The sequence below is a fragment of the Acartia tonsa genome, chromosome 13, assembly GCF_053477335.1.
Source record: "Acartia tonsa isolate MP-2025a chromosome 13, ASM5347733v1, whole genome shotgun sequence".
Classification (NCBI taxonomy): domain Eukaryota; kingdom Metazoa; phylum Arthropoda; class Copepoda; order Calanoida; family Acartiidae; genus Acartia; species Acartia tonsa.
Genome location: NC_137272.1, coordinates 38,160,462 through 38,183,548, shown reverse-complemented (window position 1 = coordinate 38,183,548; position 23,087 = coordinate 38,160,462). Strand labels below are relative to the sequence as shown.

The 23,087-nt window shown below is 33.4% G+C and overlaps 1 protein-coding gene across 1 annotated transcript in view; it reads right to left on the bottom strand.

The window, feature by feature from the left end:
- Positions 1 to 3,437: 3,437 nt before the first annotated feature.
- LOC145335290 (uncharacterized) overlaps positions 3,438 to 23,087 on the bottom strand; it is a 31,334-nt gene continuing 11,684 nt past the window's right edge. The window contains exons 3-11 of the mRNA XM_080181027.1: positions 19,617 to 19,648; positions 18,793 to 18,853; positions 18,203 to 18,259; positions 9,287 to 9,359; positions 7,029 to 7,142; positions 6,106 to 6,163; positions 5,234 to 5,311; positions 4,867 to 4,953; positions 3,438 to 3,705 (exon numbers count right to left, since the gene is read on the bottom strand). Coding sequence (XP_080037153.1) covers positions 3,493 to 3,705; positions 4,867 to 4,953; positions 5,234 to 5,311; positions 6,106 to 6,163; positions 7,029 to 7,142; positions 9,287 to 9,359; positions 18,203 to 18,259; positions 18,793 to 18,853; positions 19,617 to 19,648 — 773 coding nt within the window. The 3' untranslated portion in view covers positions 3,438 to 3,492. The remainder of the gene's footprint in view (positions 3,706 to 4,866; positions 4,954 to 5,233; positions 5,312 to 6,105; positions 6,164 to 7,028; positions 7,143 to 9,286; positions 9,360 to 18,202; positions 18,260 to 18,792; positions 18,854 to 19,616; positions 19,649 to 23,087) is intronic.

Sequence of the window (23,087 nt, the reverse complement as noted above, 5' to 3'; positions counted from 1 at the left end):
TATTGAATATTGATCAAAAGAATTCTTAGACGCTATTCTGAAGTCAAGCTGTTGTTATTTCTCGTAGTTTTTAGGACAATAAGCGAATGTCTTTCTAGCATTTTGACCGGAGTTCTGCATTAGAAAGAGGAAAGATGACCCGGTGGGGCAATCACCTAACCCAATATAACCTAACCTAACCTAAAATGACCTATAAAAAGTCATTTTAAAAATTCGACGAGTCACCCCTTAAGGGGCGTTGCCACGAAAGGGACTATTCCCCAAATTTTTTGTACTATATTGTAAGGTTAGAACAAATATAAAAATGGATAAATCAATAGAACATGGGGGAAAGTTTTATATCGGTAGAACTTTTAAGTCAATGAAATGCGTAGCTATGGAAATTATGCTTGGCGGCTTCAGTGGTAACGCACTGAGTTACGGTGATGAGAGTTCGAGTTCTAGTCCCCATATGGCAACTCGAATTTCTCAGTTGAATACATTCACGCAACTTCCCCTGGTTGTGTAAGAAGGGGATTATTGAGTAAGTTTGGAAACTTAATAGTCAAGTACATAATATCAGTACTACCCTTATCCCAAGCTCCTCGGCGGAGAGCGTCATTCATTACGGTGACTTAATTTGGGACACCTGCCATACTCGGCGAGGGTGAGGTAATAATGAGTAGGTCCCTTGAGACAGCGGGTCAAGTACTTGTACTTGAGCGTGGACCTTGAGCTGGCCCTGGTGTTAGCATACAAAAGTGTCTCGTCCTACTCCATGACTACTTAGGTCCAAACACTAAGAAACTATGGCTACACACACACACACAAGAAAGAATCAGCCGCTCTAATCCGCAGTCACACACTTCAGCCGCTCCGCTAATTTGTGTTCAGCTTCAGCTGTACGTCAAGCAATTTTTTAGCAGCAATTGTAAATAGATTACATTATGTGACAAATTTTTTCAAAATTTCAAGATATCATGTTTTTGTTTAATGTATTTTTTTATTTTTTAGTTGCTGGGTTTTCATCCTTTTGAATAAAGAGATTTGAAATCAGTCTGGTTCATCTATCTATTCGAACAGCGTGTGGCGGTTAATTTCATATCCGCGGTTTGACTGTCGTTTAAAATCTCGAGCCCTGTCCCGCGTCGATACAAATATAATAAACAATAAATAATAAAACATAAACAGATGGACCCTAGTTATAGAAGAGCGATGTCCTGCTATTTATATTAGTTTATGTGTACTGGGAACCAGAGAGGGAGGGGGATCATGGGCTGTTCATTACACTAGTCCCCAAAGTTTTATAGTGTCGTTTTCTTATTCGTTAGCTTACCAACCCTGAGGACTTCAGTAAACTTTGATTGGTTGGTTTATAAAGTTGAGTGTTCAAACGTTTCAATCACTAATTTTCATCTACAGAAAAAGGGTATTATTGTATCATCATTAAGGATGTACATCAATTTATCGGCTATTGTCTTATCCCTTTAGATCCCTGACTGGGAACTGTGTTTTTACTTCTAAACAAGTTTTACCAATATTGTTCATTCTTGCCGTCGGCGAGTAGTGCATAACTTGCCATAAACATTAGAGTAAAACACAAGAGGGTGAAGGATTTGAATAACTGTATGTCCCCATCCTAAGGACCATGTCCCGACTCTCAATTTGGTCTTTGAAAATCAACCAATAGCCTCGGAAATATTACCACAACCAACTATCAGAAAACAATTTGCTAGCAGACAAAATAGGCCCTAGGAAAAGGGAGACAAGTAGTTATCTGTTTAAGCATCTATACAATAGATCTGTTCCATAAACAAGGATGACAACATCTATAAGTAGCAAAAGCACAAAAATCATGGATGTACTCACAGAAAAAGAGAGTTATAGAGCAGATTTTTAGTTGTCATAAAAGAAGATAAAGAGAATATGCAATGAATAATTTTTAAAATCACGAAACCTTTATAAAAAAAATAACTATTTCTTAAGCTTGATTGACGGACCAAGTAAATTGTATACTAGAATCATCACAAAAATATTCAAGTGTCTATCTTAAATATCAGCAAAGAAAATAACGTTTTCGCCATAGAGTCATGTAAGGAATAGTTAGGTACGATTTAGAAAGCGTAGCAACTCTAATAATTACCAGAATGTATGTACGTCCATTTTAAACATGTTGATTTTTCTACTTTTTTAACAACAAATTTTTTGTAATCCAATTATCCACTTGATCTGATTTTTTGTATATTGATTCCTGGGACAACAAAGTATAATATTATAAGCGAAGCAACCCTATAATCAAGTCATGTACGGAGACTTCTAACAAGGAAGTTGAGGCTTTATACAAGCAAATATGCTAGAAATTATAAGCTAAACATCAACGTACAGACCCCAAGTATAGAAAACTTTTCTGTCCAAAATTAGCAAACATATTTTTTTACTGTGCATTTTTGTTTATATTTGATACATTATACATTCGATTATTAAAATAGATATAATACTTTACTATTTACAATAAAATTTTTACAATATTAATAATTTTGTTTTAGATGAAAAAGGTATTCTATTGAATTACATTAGAGAAATATATATGTTCTGTATAATAATATGAACAAACAAACGTGTATTAAAAAAAGAAAATACCCCCATACGACTTTTTTAAAACTTAATTTATTTAAAAGGCGACTTCTCTTTAAAATGCTATTGTTGTTTTATATGAAACAGCTTATAGTGCCTAATAAAAAATGACGTCATACAATACAAATGACCAATGATACGCCAATATACATTTTACCATTGGTCAATAACAATGCAATCTGGCCTATCATTGGTCATTTGTATTGTATGACTTCATTTACATTAGGCACAATACGCTGCTTCTTATTTTTTACAATTTTATTAAAAGCGAAGCTTTTCTATAATTAGGGTCGGTCCGTCCGTACGTCCGTCACAACGGGTTAGCTCTTTTCGTTAATTTAAACAGGTTAGAATTGTCCTATCGATTCCAAACTTTGCATGATGATTCCTGTAGTAGTTAGGTACGATTTAGAAAGCGTAGCAACTCTATAATCAATACCAAAATGTCCGTACGTCCATTTGAAACATGTCGATTTTTAACTTTTTTGACAACAAATTTTTGTATGTTAAAATAATTCGATTCTTCTGATTTTTTGAAAACTGATTCCTATTACAACAAGGTACAATGTTATAAGCAAAGCATTTCTATAAACAAGTCCCAAAAATGTAAGTATGTCCCTAAACAGTATCATCTATTTATGCAGTTTTGCAACAAATTTACTTACAATATTGTTTGTACTGTTGCATTAATATTCTGCTAATTCAGTTCTGACAATCTATAAGTGTTAATGTTCGTTTGTCCTTCCACTTCAGAGCTTCGCTTTTATGGATGTTGTCATCCTTGTTACATATATGATTATGCACCAAAAAAATTAAATAACATGAAAAGAAGCTTGACTTTAAAAAAAATTTAATATTAACAAAAATTAATAATTATATTCAATGTCTTTGCACTGACAAATTTGTACTTTTTGTACTGTGTAGTACACCAGACATTACTACATCAGCTTGTGTACCAGACACTACAGGTGGCGTACCAGTTACTACAGGTGGTGTGTGTGGTGGCTGGACTATGGTAAACACAGGCTCTGCACAGTAATCTGTTTCTCCTTGGTTTGACGACTTTCCATTCTCTTTCCTCTCATATCCTCTCTAAAATAAAACAAGGTTGACAACATCCATAAGTACAAGAAAAAATCATGTAATGGACTGACGGACAAAGATGTTATAAAGCAGATGTTGAGTTTTTGACCCAACTCTAAAACTTTTAGTTGTCTAGACTTTCTTCAATAGCAGTCGAGGAGATCACATTTTCTCATGAAATCAAGGATTGACTGAATGACGGACAAACAAAGTTATTTATAAAGTAGCTTCGCTACTAAACAAAAAGTGTTTAAGAAGTGAAGCTACACTATAAGGATACTAGCGGCTACAACCCCTAGAGGCCTCTTGGGGCACTTGAGGAGGGGGGAGTCGAATTTGATAACCCAATTTCTTATTTTAGATTTTAAAAGAAAAAGTAAAAAAAAATATTTTGGGGGGTGAAATAAATTTTTTTTTTTGGGGGGGGGATGCCCTCCCACCATGATTTTTAATTTTAGTGAAAAAAGAAATTTTTAAATTTTTTTGGGGGGGGGTATCTTTCATTTTTTGGGGGGTTGGGGGTGTCCCACCCCCAAGAAAATAGTTTAAACCTTCACGGGACCTATGAGAAGATACCCTGTTAAGGAGAACCCGATCGGTTCAGCGGTTAGCGAGATCCTTCGGTACAGACACACAGACAAACATCCTGTTACTTTAGTATAAGGATATGTGATACAGTTAGGAAAGTGATGAGATAATCATGACTTTCCAATATATCAATTAAGAAAAACATCATCATGTTATTAAGTTAATTAAAATGTCCAAAATGTTATTAGGAATAATTTGATAATTATTAATAGGGAAATTACCTATATATACTGAACACTTAATCTTGTTTATATCAATTAGGAATTGGGAAATCAATCATTAATATAAAAATCAGAACCTACCTTTACATAATTAGCTATGTGGTGCTGCCACTTCTACCTTTAGCAAAAATACAATCACTGTGTTTTTGACAAAAGTGGGTATTCTTTCATCAATTTCGCGCTTTTGCTGTATTTTAGGCAATTTTTTTTTATCCACTGTCAAAATTACACCTTTACTGCTGTCAGTTTTATCGTCATTTTCACACCCATGAAATTCAATGTGGCTGTCAAATTCACAGTTTGAATGACAAAAAAATAGCTAAAGGTTTGGGGCTTGCAATAAAGATCTTCCAAAGTGTACCTGACTTATAATTGATATCTGAGGAACTGGTTTGGGTTGAGCAGGACCAAGGAAGACATCACTTTCATCATCTTCCTCTTCATCCATCTGAATATAATCATGGTTAATATCAGGTTCAGTATGATCAGGATCAAGGAAGAGGTCACTTTCATCACATTCATCATCATTTATCTGAATATAATCATGGTTAGTAATAGGTTTAGGAAGCCATCACTCTTATAATTTTTTTTATCATTCATCTGAATATAATAATGGATGTTAACAGGTTTATGTTCATTACCCATTCTAATCTCTATTATCACCATAGCCAACACAACAACAAAATAATTCTTTTAAGCTTAGTTCAAGTGTGCTATAAATATTTTACCTGAGCCTCCAGAAGATGATTTGAATCCTCTGATCTTGAAGGTGAACCAACCATTCGGGTTCCAAGATAAATCATAACCTGCAAAAAGAAAATATTTTCTAGAAGAAAAAAAATACTAATTATGTTTGTGCACCCATTATTTTATCCCAGTCTTGGTTGACAAAATTTGGCTGTTTAACATATAGTTTTAAGTAAGGTTTGTCACACAAAAATTAGGATCTACTACAGTTCACGGTAAAATATTGCTGGTAACGAATATTGCCAAAAATCTATGAATTTTAAAGGGTGCTAGCTGCCAAACGGCTGAACGTACAGATCATACCCGCACACCATGTTAAGCGGTATAAGAAGGCCTACAAATAATCTGGAATAGCCAAGATCCAATGATGCACATGGAAAGCTTCACTGAAGAAAAAACGCGTAAAATAGGCCTTTTTCGCGCATTTCTCTGCACTGCGAGATAATTATGCATTATTGATTTATGGCTATACCAGATTTTTTGTACGCCTTCTTATGCCGCTTAAAACAGTGTGCGGGCATGATCTATACGTTTAGCCGTTTGGCAGCTAGCAGCCTTTTAAATTCATAGATTTTTGGCAATATTCGTTACCAGCAATATTTTACCGTAAACTGCAGTAGATCCAAAAATTAAAAATGGGGTTAATGATTTCTAAGTGAGGGGTAAATGGGTGTTTATCTCTACCACACCGAAAAAAAGTTTTTAGAAGTTAATCAGATTTCCCCAGGCAAAAAAAAATATTTTAAAACCTGTTTTTAACCCCTTTCCTCCCTTTAAGAAAAAAACTTTAAGGTCCTTACGTCCTAGTTAAAGTCCTGGGGAAGCACTAGAATAACTGAGAACAAATACTTACTGAAACAGAGCCACCTATCCCCAGGAAGCCAAGACCAAAGGATAAAATCATCACCAACCTGAAAAACGTTGGAATATTATGGAAAGAAAACGAAGTAGCGGATTTCTTCGTATTTTCACAGTAGCTTTTGATAGGTTTTTTTAGGTCAAGTTAGGTAAATGTTAATGATTACCCCTCAGGGTTAGGAAATTGTCCCTGCAGGGTTAGAGCTACCCGCAAGGGCTAGAAATATGGAAAAGCTATTGTGAAAATACGATGAGACCTGCTACTTAGTTTTCTTTCCATGATTTGAATAAATTTTCTTCTTGCATTTTAACTAAATGTAAAAACTAATATTAACAGTTAATACAATTCAAAGTAGTACATTTAATACTTTAAAATTTGTCGGAGGAATTTTAGAAATAATTTGGCAATTCTATCCACCTGTCGGTCCCATTCAGATTTTATTATTAGAAATTATTTCGTGAGTTTTTTAAAAAAATAGTTAGTTAAATGAGATTGGGATAGACAGGTATTTAGATAAAGAGCTAGATTAAAAGATGTTTAGCACTGATACCCCCCTTATCTTATACTAGCGGCTACGCCCCTAGAGGCCTCTAGGGGCACTTGAGGAAAAGGGAATTGAATTTGATAACCCAATATCTTATTTTAGATTTTTAAAAAAAATTTTAAAAAAAATTTGTGGGGGGTGGAAATTTTTTTTTTTTTGGGGGGGGGGGGGATGGTGCCTCCCTTTAATTTGTTGGTTCAGCGTTTAGTGACATCTCATAGACAAACAAACAACCTGTTACTTTTATGTAAGGATATAGAGTGACATTGAAGGTCTCGGCAGTTTTGCGTATGTCCCCTTCAAACCTTTGGACTTAGCGGTGACAGACGGGCGGTTGCCGAGCCTCAGATGGCCTTTTCTATTAAAACTTTACTTGTTTGGGGGTTGAATTTTCTCTAGGTTAACATAAACATGTTCCACAGTGCCAGATGCCAATGTAACATGAACGTCCTTGTTTTCCAATTTTACAGTATTGATTTTCATCAGTCTAAATATGATAAGGATGACAACACATATAAAAAAGCAAAAAATATAATCAATGTTCTTAAATATACTTTAGTTAATTTATCCTGTTATCTATAATACAAAGTAGAACGATGTCTGTCTGTCCGTCTGTCCGTCTGTCTGTCTGTCCCTTAAGATCTCAGTAACCACTGAACCGATCGGATTCTACTCTTCAGGGTATATACCTATTGGTCCTGTGGTGGTTTTAAGCTATTTTCTTGGGGGGTGGGACACCCCCAACCCAAAAAAAACCAAAAAAAATCTCCCCCCCCCCATTTTTTTTTTGCTTAAGATTTCCTTGGTCCTTTAACGAATTTCGCCTTAATTTTTTTTATCACCTCTTAGGGCAAAGCCCCTAGAGGCTAGGGGCGAAGCCGCTAGTTTTCATATAAGGTAAAGGATAACAACATTTAATATGAGCAGTTCTTTTTTTAGAAAATAAACAAAGTTTTTAAATATCTTTTCATTGCGCCTGTTTGTGTAACAAGGTATTCCACCATCAACTATGACAATCATTTTGTTGTGACTTATAGATTGGCCAGTACAAATAGACATAATATAACTAGATGGTCCATCTGACTCCATTTTACGTCAAACTTAAAAAGGGATATTTAGCAGACAATTTTGTTAATTTTTTTATTTACTAGAGTCTACGCCCCTAGAAGCCTCTAGGGGCACTTAAGGTAGTACGGAAAAAAGTCGACCTCATCCCATTTTAAATTTAAGTTTCAAAAGAGCAATAAAACTTTTTTTGGGGGAGGAGGGGGGTGAAGACACCCTCCCCAAAAATAGTTTAAAACCTTCCCAAGAGTTATAAGAAGCTTCACTGTAATGGAGAACAATATCGGTAAAGCAGTTAGCGAGATCCTTCGAGACAGACAAAAAACGGTTACTACTTTATATTATAGGATACAAGATACAAGCGACAAAATTTTCGAAAATTAATTTTGTCCTTAGAAATTCAACTATTCATAAATAACTTATTATGTGGTTTTTCATATGATTCACATTATACGAGGGAAGACATTTTTAAAAGAAATAATTTAGAAAATCTTTATCCTTAGATTTATTGCTGACTTAAATGCGAACGAAATGAAAAAAGGATAACAACATCTATAAAAGAAAAGGTTTGAAATGTAAGGACAAGCGAACATTAATACTTTTAGATTGTCAGAACTGAATTAGCAGAATATTAATTAGTACAAACAATATTGTAAGTAAATTTGTTGCAAAATTGCATAAATAGATGATACTGTTTAAGGACATACTTACAATTTTGGGACTTGTTTAAAGAGATGCTTCGCTTATAACATTGTACCTTGTTGTAATAGGAATCAGTTTCAAAAAATCAGAAGAATCGAATAATTTTAACATACAAAAATTTGTTGTCAAAAAAGTTTAAATTCGAAATGTTTGAAATGGACGTACGGACATTCTGGTATTGATTATAGAGTTGCTACGCTTTCTAAATTGTAAACTACTAAAGGAGTCATCATGCAAAGTTTGGAATCGATAGGACAATTCTAACCTGTTTAAATTAACGAAAAGAGCTAACTCTCTGTGACGGACGGACAGACCGACCCTAATTATAGAAAAGCTTTGCTTTCAAAAAGTATGCCCTATTGTACCAAAACCTGTAAAATGTTTCAACCAATGAGATGTTTTCACTATTCTCCTATTGGCTGATTTAAACAATATGTCAATAGGTTACCTCTAATCCAATACAATATATCTGAAGAGCAAAGATGAGGTTTCAAAAGGGAATGCCGCATTTTTTAGACATTTTTTATACATATCGTCTTAGTTCAATCAATCATTATTATGAAAATGCCCTGTATGATTTCAACAGAGTATACAACTTAAGAATTCAAAATTTTAAGATTATTATTTTAGCCATTCGTATAATGACTAATACAGCTCTAAAAAGATGCATTAATTAATATGCAGCAAAAATGAATTAAAGATAATTTGTTTTTCTTCTATGAAAGTCGTACCAACAAAAGCAAAATAATTAAATAACTAGTTGTATACTTTGTTTAGTTCCTACGGGGCAATGTTCATAATAATGATAATGAAAAAGCGCGGCATTCACTTATAAAAACCCATCTCAGCTTTTCTACAACTTACTTTTTATGTAGTTCCAATGACAGAGGACTCTTGAGGGAGAAATTAAACACAGTTCCTTCACCACTCATATTCACTGAAATGTAATGTTATAATCTTTGTGTAAAGTAGTGAGGTTTTTGTATCGGTAGCTTAAGATTTTTAAAAATTTTTATCCGATAAAAATCTCCCAGGATAGTTTTAAGCTGTTTTATTGTTATATTTATATCTTGGGATGGTTTTAGGCTATCAGATTGCTTTCTAATGTAAACAATAAGAGAAATACCAGTTTTTGGGGGGTTCCGATGGGCCTAAGGCTTGCACCAACAAAACAGGGACTAATCTTATGATTTCAATTTCATTAATCTTGAAAAATTCCCTACAATAAGATAAGGTTTATGATTTTTTAGGGTAGCTCGAAACAGGTTTTCATCTAGTGAAAACTCAAAGCCATACTGGAAAATGTATCATCAAATTGGCGACGTATGGACATATCATTAAATATATATTATATAGTTGCCACGCTACTAAAAATAAAGACACATAATGTGTAAATTACTTGGCTTAATAGCCTTAATTAAGCAAATTAAACGGCCCATTCATTTTGTCTGATTGTCTGATAGGTATAATTACACACACATACATCTTTCATCTTTAACTTTTACTAGAAAAAATTCACTAATATTTATGTATTATTCATATATATAAGCTCTATTTTAAAAGGTATGAGTATCATTTTTGTGCTATTTATATGTGGTTTAAGAGCTAGTTTGAAAAGTGTGAGGAAGGTTAGAAAAGGCTGTTAAATGATGAACACCCGCTAATTAATATTAATTTCTAATCAAATTTTTTTTCCCAGCCCTTTGTATTTGATTGAAATTTGTATGCATTCCCTAAAAAGGCATTTAGAATCTAGCTTTTTAAATAGCAAATAATCAAAATAATAGTAGATATTCTAAATTGACCTTTATCAAATGCTATGCTAAAAATGTGGATTAAAAATATTTAGATCATAACGATTGTCCCCTACCTCCCCCCCCTAGATATACCACACTTTTCTGGGATCTTGCCAGATTAAGTATCAACTGTGGGGAATACCAAAGGATGACTCCTTGGTTTTTTTCCGGTTTTTAGGGGGTATCTGTAAATCAAGCCCCCTCCTGGGTACGCCCCAATGATGATTTTTGCTTTAAGGTCTGATCTGAATTCCTCAACACTGGATATGACCCCTAGAGTTGAAAAAATGGTTAAAATCCGGTCTTTTGACCGGTTTCTGGCCATTTCCGGCCCAAAAAAAAAATTTTAAAAATCAAAATTTCATCTAAAATTTAAAAAAAAATGCTTTAAATTACATTTTTCATTAATAATTTTTCAAAAACCAAAAACCTTGGGTAATGAAGATAATTCTAGCAACTTAAAATGTGAAAAAAGGTTGAAAATTGACAAACTTGTGTCAATTTGAAAAATGTTGGTAAATCTTAAAAATTTGGCGGATTTATACATACATTAGAATTTAGGTTGACTATGGTCTTTAAGACACGCCATATACAATAAAATTGCAATGAGAAGGTCTAAATGTTTTTCTGAACCAAAATTCTACATACCCTTGCGGTTCTAGGGATATATCATTAAGGCCGTACGGCTGGCCAGAAAGCTTTTAACAGGTGGCCGACTAAAAGCCGGATTTGATAGTTATCAACCGTAAAAAGTAGCGATTTTCGTTTTTTTGGCCAAAACTCATGCAGGAAGTTGTTTTTTGGGATTGACACACAAAAGCAAGTTTGTACAACTTTTTGGGGCGGACATTTCTTTACTTACGCATTATCCGCCACAGTGAACTGTTTGGCCGTTATTTGCCGCCAAAATCGCGATTTTCGGCGATTTTGCCGTTCACGAGGTTTTAACGACCATTTTTGAGGGGAAGGAGTCATCCAATCAATATAACTCTAAAATACTTTTCATTTGCAAATTAAATTCATGTGAAGTAAATTTTTTTGTGCGTCCAACCGTTTTTGTTCCAGTTGAAATTTAAAAATTATTACTTTTTAATTATAATTATTTTTTTCTTGTAATTTTAAAACTAATTAAACACTAATTGTTAGTACATCATAATTTTGATAATTAATTGCACATTTCAATCACTGATATTTACTACTTGGTAATTTTTAATTTATCTCTTAATTATCTGATTAATCTCTAATGATTATTACTTTGTAAATCTGAATACTTATTATTCATCTCTAGCAATTATTTATAAACTAAAAAGTAATACAAATTACTATAATATATGTATTAGGTTAGGTAGTTCAATTGATAATCAAATAAAGTAATTTAGAAATGGTGATAGTTACCTCATTATAAAAAAAAAATTATAACAATATGAATAAGTATTGATCAATTAGTAATAGGATATTTTATATAATTAATAATGATAAAATCATAAATAATAAGTAATAAAAAGATAATGATAATTAATATGAGTTATTATTGATAGATTTAAAAAAGGTTATGTAATATAATTTATTGATTGATTTGTAATAGGTTATATTATATGATAATTAATACTTATAATACTATAACTGAATAATAATAATAAGATAATCATAATTATTATGCATAAATATGGTAAGATAATATAATTCATAATTATAGTGTTATAATCAATAATAAGATAATTTGGAGCCTGCGTCTTAAAAAATTATTTCACTCAAACTTGTTTCTTGTGGGGGGGAAATACATTTCATGGGGTTGGTGTAATTAGTAATTGTTTTCCTTTTTTTAAAATTTCAACTGGAACAAAAACGGTTGAACGCACAAAAAATTTACTTCACATGAAATGTAGCCAATTTATTTGCAAATGAAAAGTATTTCAGAGCTATCTTGATTGGATGACTCCTTCCCCTCAAAAATGGTCGTTAAAACCTCATGAATGGCAAAATCGACAAAAATTGCGATTTCGGCGACGAATAACAGCCAAACGGTCCGCCAGAGGTGAATGATACATAAGTAAAGAAATGTCCGCCTCAAAAAGTTGAACATTAATGAAGAAGTGTCCTAAGTTGCTAAATCGGCTCCGTCATCCCCTAAAGGGGCAAAAAACAAGATTTTTTGAAAAATCGTCAAAAATCGTGCCTTTGGCGGCACGTATCGGCCAAACGGTTCACCCGTGGCAGATAATGCGTATGTAAAAAAAAGTCTGCCCCAAAAAGTTGTACAAACTTGCTTTTGTGTGTCAATCCCAAAAAACAACTTCCTGCATGAGTTTTGGCCAAAAAAACGAAAATCGCTACTTTTTACGGTTGATAACTATCAAATCCGGCTTTTAGTCGGCCACCTGTTAAAAGCTTTCTGGCCAGCCGTACGGCCTTAATGATATATCCCTGGAACCGCCAGGGTATGTAGAATTTTGGTTCAGAAAAACATTTAGACCTTCTCATTGCAATTTTATTGGATATGGCGTGTCTTAAAGACCATAGTCAACCTAAATTCTAATGTATGTATAAATCCGTCAAATTTTTAAGATTTACCAACATTTTTCAAATTGACACAAGTTTGTCAATTTTCAACCTTTTTTCACATTTTAAGTTGCTAGAATTATCTTCATTACCCAAGGTTTTTGGTTTTTGAAAAATTATTAATGAAAAATGTAATTTAAAGCATTTTTTTTTAATTTTAGATGAAATTTTGATTTAAAAAAAAATTTTGGGGGGCCGGAAATGGCCAGAAACCGGTCAAAAGACCGGATTTTAACCATTTTTTCAACTCTAGGGGTCATATCCAGTATTGAGGAATTCAGATCAGACCTTAAAGCAAAAATCATCATTGGGGCGTACCCAGGAGGGATCTTGATTTACAGATACCCCCTAAAAACCGGAAAAAAACGTTTTTTTATAAAAATCCCGGCCGGTTTTGGCCGGATCCGGCTCAAATTTTGCATGGAGTCATCCTTTGGTATTCCCCACAGTTGATACTTGATCTGGCAAGATCCCAGAAAAGTGTGGTATATCTACCCCCCCCCCCCTCCCCCAAAGAAAAATATGGATATATAAAATGTACTTTCTTAAATCAACCAGCAAGGGAAAGGATATTTTAATGCGTGATAAATAATCTTTCATTACGCACTTTTTAAAAGTGAAGCTTTTTTTATAATTAGGGTTGGTCCGTCCGTCCGTACGTCCGAAACGGATAGCTTTTTTCATTAATTTAGGCTTGTTAGAATTGTCCTATCGATTCCAAACTTTGTATGATGATTCCTGAAGTAGTAAGGTACAATTTAGACAGCGAATCAACTCTATAATCGATACCAGAACGTCCGTATGTTCATTTTAAACATGTCGATTTTTAACTTTTTTGACAACAAATTTTTGTATGTTAAAATAATCCGATTCTTCTGATTTTTTTAAAACTGATTCCTATTACAGCAAGGTACAATGTTATAAGCGAAGCATCTCTATAAACAAGTCCCAAAAATGTAAGTATGTCCTTAAACAGTATCATGAAGTTTTGCAACAAATTTTCTTAAAATATTGTTTGTACTGATGCATTAATATTCTGCTAATTCAGTTCTGACAATATACAAGTGTTAATGTCCGTTTGTCCTACCGTTTTAGTGCTTCGCTTTTATGGATGTTGTCATCCTTGTTAAATAGCAAATAACTAAAATAATAAAATATTCTAAATTGGCCTTTATCAAATGCTATGCTAAAAATGTGGATTAAAAATATTTAGATTATAACGATTGTCTCCTACCCCCCCCCCCCCAAAAAAAAAATGAATATATAAAATGTACTTTTTCAAATCAACCAGCAAAGGAAATGATATTTTAATGCGTAATAAAAAATCTTTCTTGAAGCACTTTTTTTTAGTGGCTTAAACAAATTTGGAGGACATGCATTTTTCTATGGTTTAATCCATGAAAAGCCAAATTTATTTGTCATGATTTGGAGGAATATAAATTTTCGTTCATTTTTGTATCTCTAATTCCCTGAAAATAACCCTCTCACTTAATAAAAGTAACATAAAAAAGCAATTAACTCAAAAATTTGCAACATTATTTCCATTTCATCAAAAGAAAAGCTTTTTTCCAATTAGTGTCTTTACTTCAATATAATAACTTAAAAGTATGCATTTTAAGGGATATGAAGAAAATGGAAGAAAGACATATGTTTACAAATTTAAGATAAACAAAATTACCCCATTTGTTGATTAAGATTATTAATGGAAACGTTTGGAAACTAAAGGTTTACACGACCCAACCAAGATATGTTGATATTAACTCAAGATTTAATATAAATGCTTTGCTCTCATTGGTTGAAAGTTGGCTCACCCCGATCTGGCCCACCACTAAAATGATTTAAAGATCCAGCTCTGGTGATTTCCCTCAAACTGCCTATCCAGCACTGAAAATCCCTCCCTTATCTGTTTAAAATTAAAGTTTTAAAAGGGGGAGGGAGAGAGGCAAACCTGAGTGTTGAGCTACCCAGAACCCAAATATAGCCTAATGTAATAATTAAACTCAACCGATTATTTTTACTTTATTTCAAAATTAGGGAGGTGGGGTTCTGTGATCAAAATGGGGTATTTCTTAAAAAGAAACTGGATAGGAATATCATTCTCATTTATTTCTTGAGTTAGTCATTTTTTTCCTTGAGGTAATTATGCTTTCTTTTAGTATTTAATAAAAATTCTAAAATCTTCCAAAAAAAATAAAATCTTCAAAAAAAAATTCAAAAATCTTTAAAAATATTTTCTCAGATTTTCATATAAATATGACTGTATAGACATGGGAACTTCAGTCGTGCGAGGCTTGTGGTGCAGAACTGAGATTCTGTTCACCAGTTGCCATGCTCGGGGGAAAAAATGACTACCTCAGGGATAAAAATGTTACCTTAGGGAAAAAAAATGGTTACCTTAGGGAAAAAAATGGTTACCTCAGGGAAATAAATGACTACCTCAGGGAGAAAAAAAGAATATTTACATCCACTATTTAAGGGGTCGTTTATGTGAGAATGATACTTTTAGGGATTTGATTATTGTGGCTGGTTAAAACATTACCTTTACTGTTATTGTCCGTACGTACGTCCATTCAAAAGCTATGAAAGGAAATAATTAGATACATCTACAGCTAAGATGGTTATTGTATGAATGCTTCAATAATTTGAAATCATAAGTTACTTAACGATCAAATAAATCTACCAAAATTAAAGATTTTTAGTAAATATCAAATATCAATAGTTGAGCCTGATATTTTAATTGTTAGCTTTATGGATGTTGTCATCCTTGTTTACACTAAACTAAATACATTACTTTATGGAAACAATTTTATAACAGTATATTTGTTCACAGATATAGTCAGAATAAGCCCTCGATTCGTCCGACCATCAAACTCCACCACCCTCCACCTTATTTACTCTTTTTATTTAACGTGTATGTATATAACCATATCTGAGAGCTGTAACCCTACAAGGCACCAGCCCTTGTAACCTCTTGTTACCCTCGGCTTACCCTAATCTAACCTAAAATAAAAATAAACAACATCAATAAGTGGACGCACAAAAAATGACAAACAGACAAAATGAGTTAAAGATAACGTTTACATCTTTTGAAGCATGACCGACAGACAGACGGACAAAACAATGTATAGAATGGATGAGCATATGTCTTAGGAATCTTCAATAAAAATTTCAGCTGTCTATCATTAATAGCAGCCGAGAAAATTCATATTTCCCCCCATAGCGTTATTAACTGATCGACTAACAAAGTTGAATTATAGAGTAGCTCCGCTACTAAAAACACGTTGAATGTGTTCCTCTTTCATCTTAAGAGAAATTATCATCTAATCTTTTATTCATCTAAATCTTCTAATTCGTAAGTGAAGCATTTTTACTCCACAATTTTTATATTATAATACCACCAGATCATTAATTGCACACAAACTTTTTTTGATTAAACTACTTTTGTCAGGAAGTCCTAAATGTGCATGGTAATGAGTTTTGCCAGTTTTGGGGCCAAGGCATTACCCCATCTCTAACTATTTATGTCACGGATCATATATAGCAGTAGTTGGTAAAAATTTTAAAATATCTTAATTTTAATTGTTTTCTATGATTCTTCATGTTAGCATGGACTAGAAATTTGCTGTATTGCCTCGTAGGGCCAGTCGTTAGGTCACTGCAGGGTGTTTTATTTGCTCCTCGTTCTGTACCCGCAACAATGGCTCAACAAGTAGCACATCGTAGAGATGGAAGGTTCGAATCTCGGCTTAACACCGCGTTGGCTGAAAATAGGCGCAACTCATTACCATTACTTTTAAGACAAACGTCGTGCAATGAAAGAGTTGACTGTATGATGGTTGTTACTTAACCTAATATCAAGGGTGTTTGGACAGAAAAGGAGACATTTGGCTCCCCTTGGTTATCCTGGGTTGCTGGACCATAGCGTTTGAGTGTCATGGACAGAATCCCCGCATGTGGTAATTGATGAAGGTAAATGCTCCTCTTTCTTAAAATTGTATTTATCTTTCCATTCTTTTAAATATGTATCTTCAGTAAGAGATAGATTTATCTACAAATGTTTTTCATTTTCAACTAATTTCAAATTTTAACAAAAATTTAATTATTACAAAGGACGTTTTATGGGGGAGGGGATGGTAATAAAAAAGTCAGCTACAACCTCTATTTGTTTAATCCATGTGTTGGTCAAAAAAAAGCTATTGGGTTGGTACTGTCAATTTCTTCAGGTATGTTCCGGCAATTTTAGAGATCTTGAGAAGCACAAATGAGTTGTAGTTTTACAGGAATAGTTGAAATGCAGTCCCCAGTGTATGTCAGGGATATAGTTATAGGTAAAAACTTTGTAAGAATATAACTATTAATGCCAATGGTATTTCGAAACTTATTTCGAGAATGTGTAAGTCAGGCTTAATCTAATTCTAGTTGATCTTGCCTTAATTTTTTCTTTATAAAATTGTGTCGCTGGTAGCTTTTAATAAGTAAAATAACTGTAGGTATTGATCGATTTATCAACCAAAAATCTGGTACCCAATTATAATTCTTGATCATTGACCCCACCCCCTTTCTAATTTTTATGTATATAGACCCTGCAGGACACCACTTCTGACAACAGTTAGTTGTTCCAAGTGCCATATGAAATAAACCGCCAATTGTCATTCCCCATTATACCCGAATGTAAATCTAATCTTTGAATTAAATTACTCAAACTTCAAGGGATTTAAAGAGATGACACAGGATTCAATTTCAAAATCATCTTAAATTATTCGGAAACCCATTAAATCCATCTAAAAAATACTTTGTTTTTTTGACAAGAAAACACGTAATTGGCTGCTATTATACTATTAAGAAATAATCTAAAGAATATTTGGAGGGGAAAAAAGAATTCGGTGTTTTCCTCCAACCCCATTCTCTTGTTTTTAAATGAATAAAAAAAGGAGGGGGGAGAGTATTCTTTTTCCTTCTGATAAACAAACAAACGAAAAACTACCCACTTCTCCTTATTTTTTATTTATTTTATTATAAGAGGTAAGGGAGTGTATGTCATCACTAGTCAATTCAAGGAAAATCACACTGAAACAAATATTTATAATCCCATTTATGAACCGCCCCCCTCCCCTACCTCCAAAATATTTTCTTTTGAGGATCAATAGATAGATAGATAGATAGATAGATAGATAGATAGATAGATAGATAGATAGATAGATAGATAGATAGATATATAGATAGATAGATAGATAGATAGATAGATAGATAGATAGATAGATAGATAGATAGATAGATAGATAGATAGATAGATAGATAGATAGATAGATAGATAGATAGATAGATAGATAGATAGATAGATAGATAGATAGATAGATAGATAGAAAGATAGATAGATAGATAGATAGATAGATAGATAGATAGATAGATAGATAAATAGAAATACCTGAGTTAACTCTAACATGTAGTTTTCTGTGTAGATGTAGCAAATGGACAAGACTGTCTAAAACAAAATAAAATAGCAATTGAAAATAAGTTTAAATTTTCTTTTGGTATTCTTCCACAAGTGGTAGGTTGTTCCCTGATAATACAAAAGTACAATAAAAGGAGAACCATATTGGTACAGACAAACAGACACACACACAGTTTCACAGATATCCTGTTGCTAAATTATATAAGGAAAATAAGAAAGGCACAAACTGTCACTTCCTTTGCTCTACTCCCATCATTATACACCCAACTTTATGGTAATTTCCTCTTAGAAATTTTTTTTTCAATTTTGAAAATTTGAGTACCTTCCCCTCCCCCCCCCCCCCCCCTCCGACAGAACTATGAACTCTCTGGCCGCAGCGCTCGGCTCCCTAGCCTATAACCTAATCTTTCGTTTTCTTTATTTTATAACCACTGAGCATCTGCTCTATTACCCACTTTGTCCGTTTGGCCGTCCATGATATTGTTGGTGCTGTGCTATTTATGTTTTTTTCATCCTATAAACCTTTATGTAGATGTAAAGATATGCAGAATAAATGAAATTACCTAGTATAATTGTTGATATATGTCGATATGTTTGATTTAACGGATAGCCTTCTTCCATTTTCTAAAAAAAACACATTATATGTATACTAGCGGGTACGCCCCCCTAGGAGCCTCTAGGGGCACTTAAGGTAGAAGAGGGAAAAGTTGACCTCATCCCATTTTAAATTTGAGCTTCAAAAGAGTAAACAATATTTTTTTTGGGGGGGGGAGGGGGGTGAAGACACCCTCCCAAAAATAGTTTAAAACCTTCCCACAGGACCTATAAGAAACTTCACTGTAAAGGAGAACAATATCAGTTTAACAGTTAGCGAGATCCTTCGGGACAGACAAAAAACTCTTACTACTTTATTTAATAGGATAAATTATTTATATCTCTAAAACTGATAAAACGGTAAGATATATCTTTGCACCCTTCTATCCCAGCATGGCAGCCCTACAAGGCTCTCTTTACCCTTACTTACCTAACCTAACCTCTAATGCCTTTTTTTCTGAACTCTTAAATTTGTTAAGTGTATTTTATATAGCCAGCTGCAGTTTTTTATATGGAGTTTTACTATGTAAATACTAAGAAATTTTACTTATTAGCATATATTCTCTCTTTTTTGAAGCCACTTTTTTTTACAGCCGGCTTCAAAGTAATATGTGTAATATGTATAGTTTAATATGATTACAAAAATATAAAAATGGGTCAAAATTGGCAACCAATCCTTTTAAAAGATCTTATTGGATACACATCTATTTATTCTGATATTTAAGTATAAGAATTCAGTGTAAAGCGGAATAAATTTAAATCCTAAGAATAATATTTTTGAAATGAAATTTACCTGGATCTTGTTTTCCTTTCCATCGTCGTTACCTGAAATTTATATTTCATGTCATTTTGAGGAATAGATTCTTTTAAGAATTTGTATAAGATACATGGATATTATGACAGGGTAAATTTTGTCGTCAATTTAGGTTGTTACTTTAGTCCTCATTTATTGGTCAGTACTCTCCTCTAGAAAGAGGGGATTGGATAGGTAAAAGTAAATGACGGGTATCGTTATATTAGCCAGATAAAAGTACTATTTTAAGAGTATGGGTGAAATTATGGTGCAACATCCAAGTAATTATATATTGATTTTTTAAAATTTATAAGTTTTTTTCTCGTATTCATTCGAATCCGGTGGATAGGAACCGGTTCTCATCCATACGAAAAAACTATGTCTAGCACCGTATTATATCCAGCTTTCTACGAATATAAAAATGTACAATCATAAGATTTAAACCAGTTTTTTTAGCCGGTGCTTCCGGCACCTCAGGGCTAAAAAAACTAGTTTTAATCTTATAATTGTACATTCTATATCCGCGGAAAGCCGTTTATAATACGATGCGAGAAATAACTATTAAAGTTTTAATAATATGCGCAATTTTGTAAAAAGATTTTCTACTAAGTTAATAGGCTTACTGACTAGGGCATCCACTTGTGAGGGTTTATCAACAAATTTCAGTCGTCAATACATTTATTACAATACCACGCAACCTAAGGCAACAGCCGGTTGCAATGGGAACACTTTAAAATATAAGGTCAATCAACATTCTGCAGACAACCAACCCTTTGTTTGAAGGGTGGTCCATTTAGAAATATGAGTGATAAAGCAACGATAATTTAAAACATATGCCCATCCCAAGAAAGTTAATACCTATATACCTATAAAGTTAATATATAAGAAAAGTATGGCCTAACTTTAAACAAAGGAAAAACTCTAGATTTATTACTACTAAAACTTTACTACAGAGACAATTATTCTGCAATTAAATTTTTTAAAATCGTGCATTGTTGTTGTATATTTAGATCTCAAAATTTACCAGCTACCAAATGTTAAATTTTATAAAACTTTGGGTGAAGATTTTTAGTTTATATCAGGCCGATAAGTTGATGTACATCCCCAATGATAATACACAAGATTATCCCTTCTATTAGTGGTTGAAACGTTTGGACACTCAACATAATGAATCAACCAATCAAAATTCACACTAAAGTCCCCAGAATTGTTAAGGCGACGAATAAGAAAACGTTATTATAAAACTTTTGGAACTAGTGTAATAAACAGCCCATTGCATTGTATCAAATCCAGAAATTTAAAAGGGCCATTTTTAAAAGACCCCCCCCAAAATAAAAAATCTCTAACAAAAAATATTTTTGCGCGCTTTGCGCGCATTTTTAATACTAAATATTTTATAAAATTTTAATTACTCCCTCCAAAAATTTTACCCCGGGGGTAAATATTGGGGGGGGTAAACAAAATTTACCCCTGCCAACAGATTTCAGTGTGGGGTAATTACCCCCCCCCCCCCAAGCAAATTTTACCCCCGGGGTAAATTTTTTTGGGGGGGAGGTAAAAAAAATTGCCATTTTACCCCCCCCCCAAAAAAAAAAAAAACGAATTACCCCCCCCCCCCTCCAAAAAAAAAAGCTTGGACGCCCCTGGGTGTGACTTTTTTAACTTGTCACCCCATTAGATGTTTTAGGTTTTTTTTTATATAGTGTTCCTTTTGAAAATATGATATATACATTATACATTATGCAGATATAATAACATGCGGGAGTAAAGGAGGGGACAAAGGCTTTTGACTAACTTAAAGTGATTGTTAATGCTTCAATACATTTCGATTAAAATCTCTGAAATATCTGTCTCTGTTCATAAAGTACAATACACACTCGGCAATACTGGGATAGGTAAATGAAGGATAAATATAAACTTAAGAAGATACAAAATCCTATCCTTATTTATTTACCTGACAATTCTAGAAATTTTGAATAATAGTAGCTCATATAAAGTAAGTTTTTTTCTCGTATTCATTTGAATCCGGTGGATAGGAACCGGTCCTCATCCATACGAAAAAAACTATGTCTAGCATCGTATTATATCCAGCTTTCTACGAATATAAAAATGTACAATCATAAGATTAAAACTAGTATTTTTAGCCCGTACCTTCGGCACCTTAGGGCTAAAAAAACTGATTTTAATTCTAAAATTGTACATTCAATATCCGCGGAAAGCTGTTTATAATACGATGCGAGAAATAACTATTATCCTATCTTAAACTTTTAAACCGCTGCACCGATCCATTTTATGGAAGCTTCTCATAGGGATAGTTTGATTTTTAGATCAAAGAACTGGGATAGTTTTAGACTTTTGATGATGCTAAGGCGCAGCCACTAGTCACGCTACAAGTATGACTTCTCATATCTATAATACAAAGTAGAATGATGTCTGTCCGTCCGTCCGTCCTTTCGTATGTCTGTCTGTCCTTTAAGACCTTTGTAACCACTGAACCGATCGGATTCTACTCTTCAGGGAATAAACCTACTGGTCCTGTGGTAGTTTTAGGCTATTTTCTGGGGGAGTGGGAAACTAACAACCCCCACAACCCCCCCCCCCAATTCTTTTTTTTTACGAATTTTTAAAAAATTTTACGAATTTTGTTAATTGTGCGAATTTTGCGAATTCGCCATTTATTTGCGAAAATTTGCGATCCATTCGCATTTTTTTTTGGGCTGGTTAGGAAATAGAAGATGTAATTATACCTCTTCGGGCAAAGCCCCTAGAGGCTACGGGCGAAGCCACTAGTAATGTTTACAAAATAACAGAACATCAATTTGATATAGAATCTTCCATTAATATATCCCTTTCTCCCTGTATTGCACTGCATCGTGTACAACTAATTTGTCAGGGAGGAAGGGGACATTGGAATGTAACTTATACTGGTACCCAAAGTTTTGAATATGGCAACTTCCTCTAATAACTTGAATCTACAGAAGTGGTAATTTATATTATCATCATTGAGGCTGTACATCAATTTGATTTCATTGCCTTATCCCTTTAGACCACTGAGCTTTGTACATTCTTTTTTTTTTGCAAAAATCAAGGATTGGGGATACTTGTAGTAAATATATTTTTAGTGTATATGATCTTCGTATCAGTGTGTACAATAAAATCTTAGAAAAGAATTAAATTTTTAGTGAAAGCTATCGCCAAAAAGTGCTTAGAAGTCTGTATTGTCCAATTCCTTAACGTTTTATGTCTATGCAATTGCATATGCTAAAAGATCTCTACTTCAGTTAGACCGCCACTTCTACAAGTACAGATGTCTCAACCATGACACTTTGGTTGAGCTTGGACTTCCGAATTAGCGGGAAGTTCACGAGATCAGTTGGCAAACATACAAAACCCCCAATACCAGGAACCATCAAGTTTCAACAGCAGGTTTGAATATAGATTTATTGATGAAATTATTTCAAAAGACCTGAA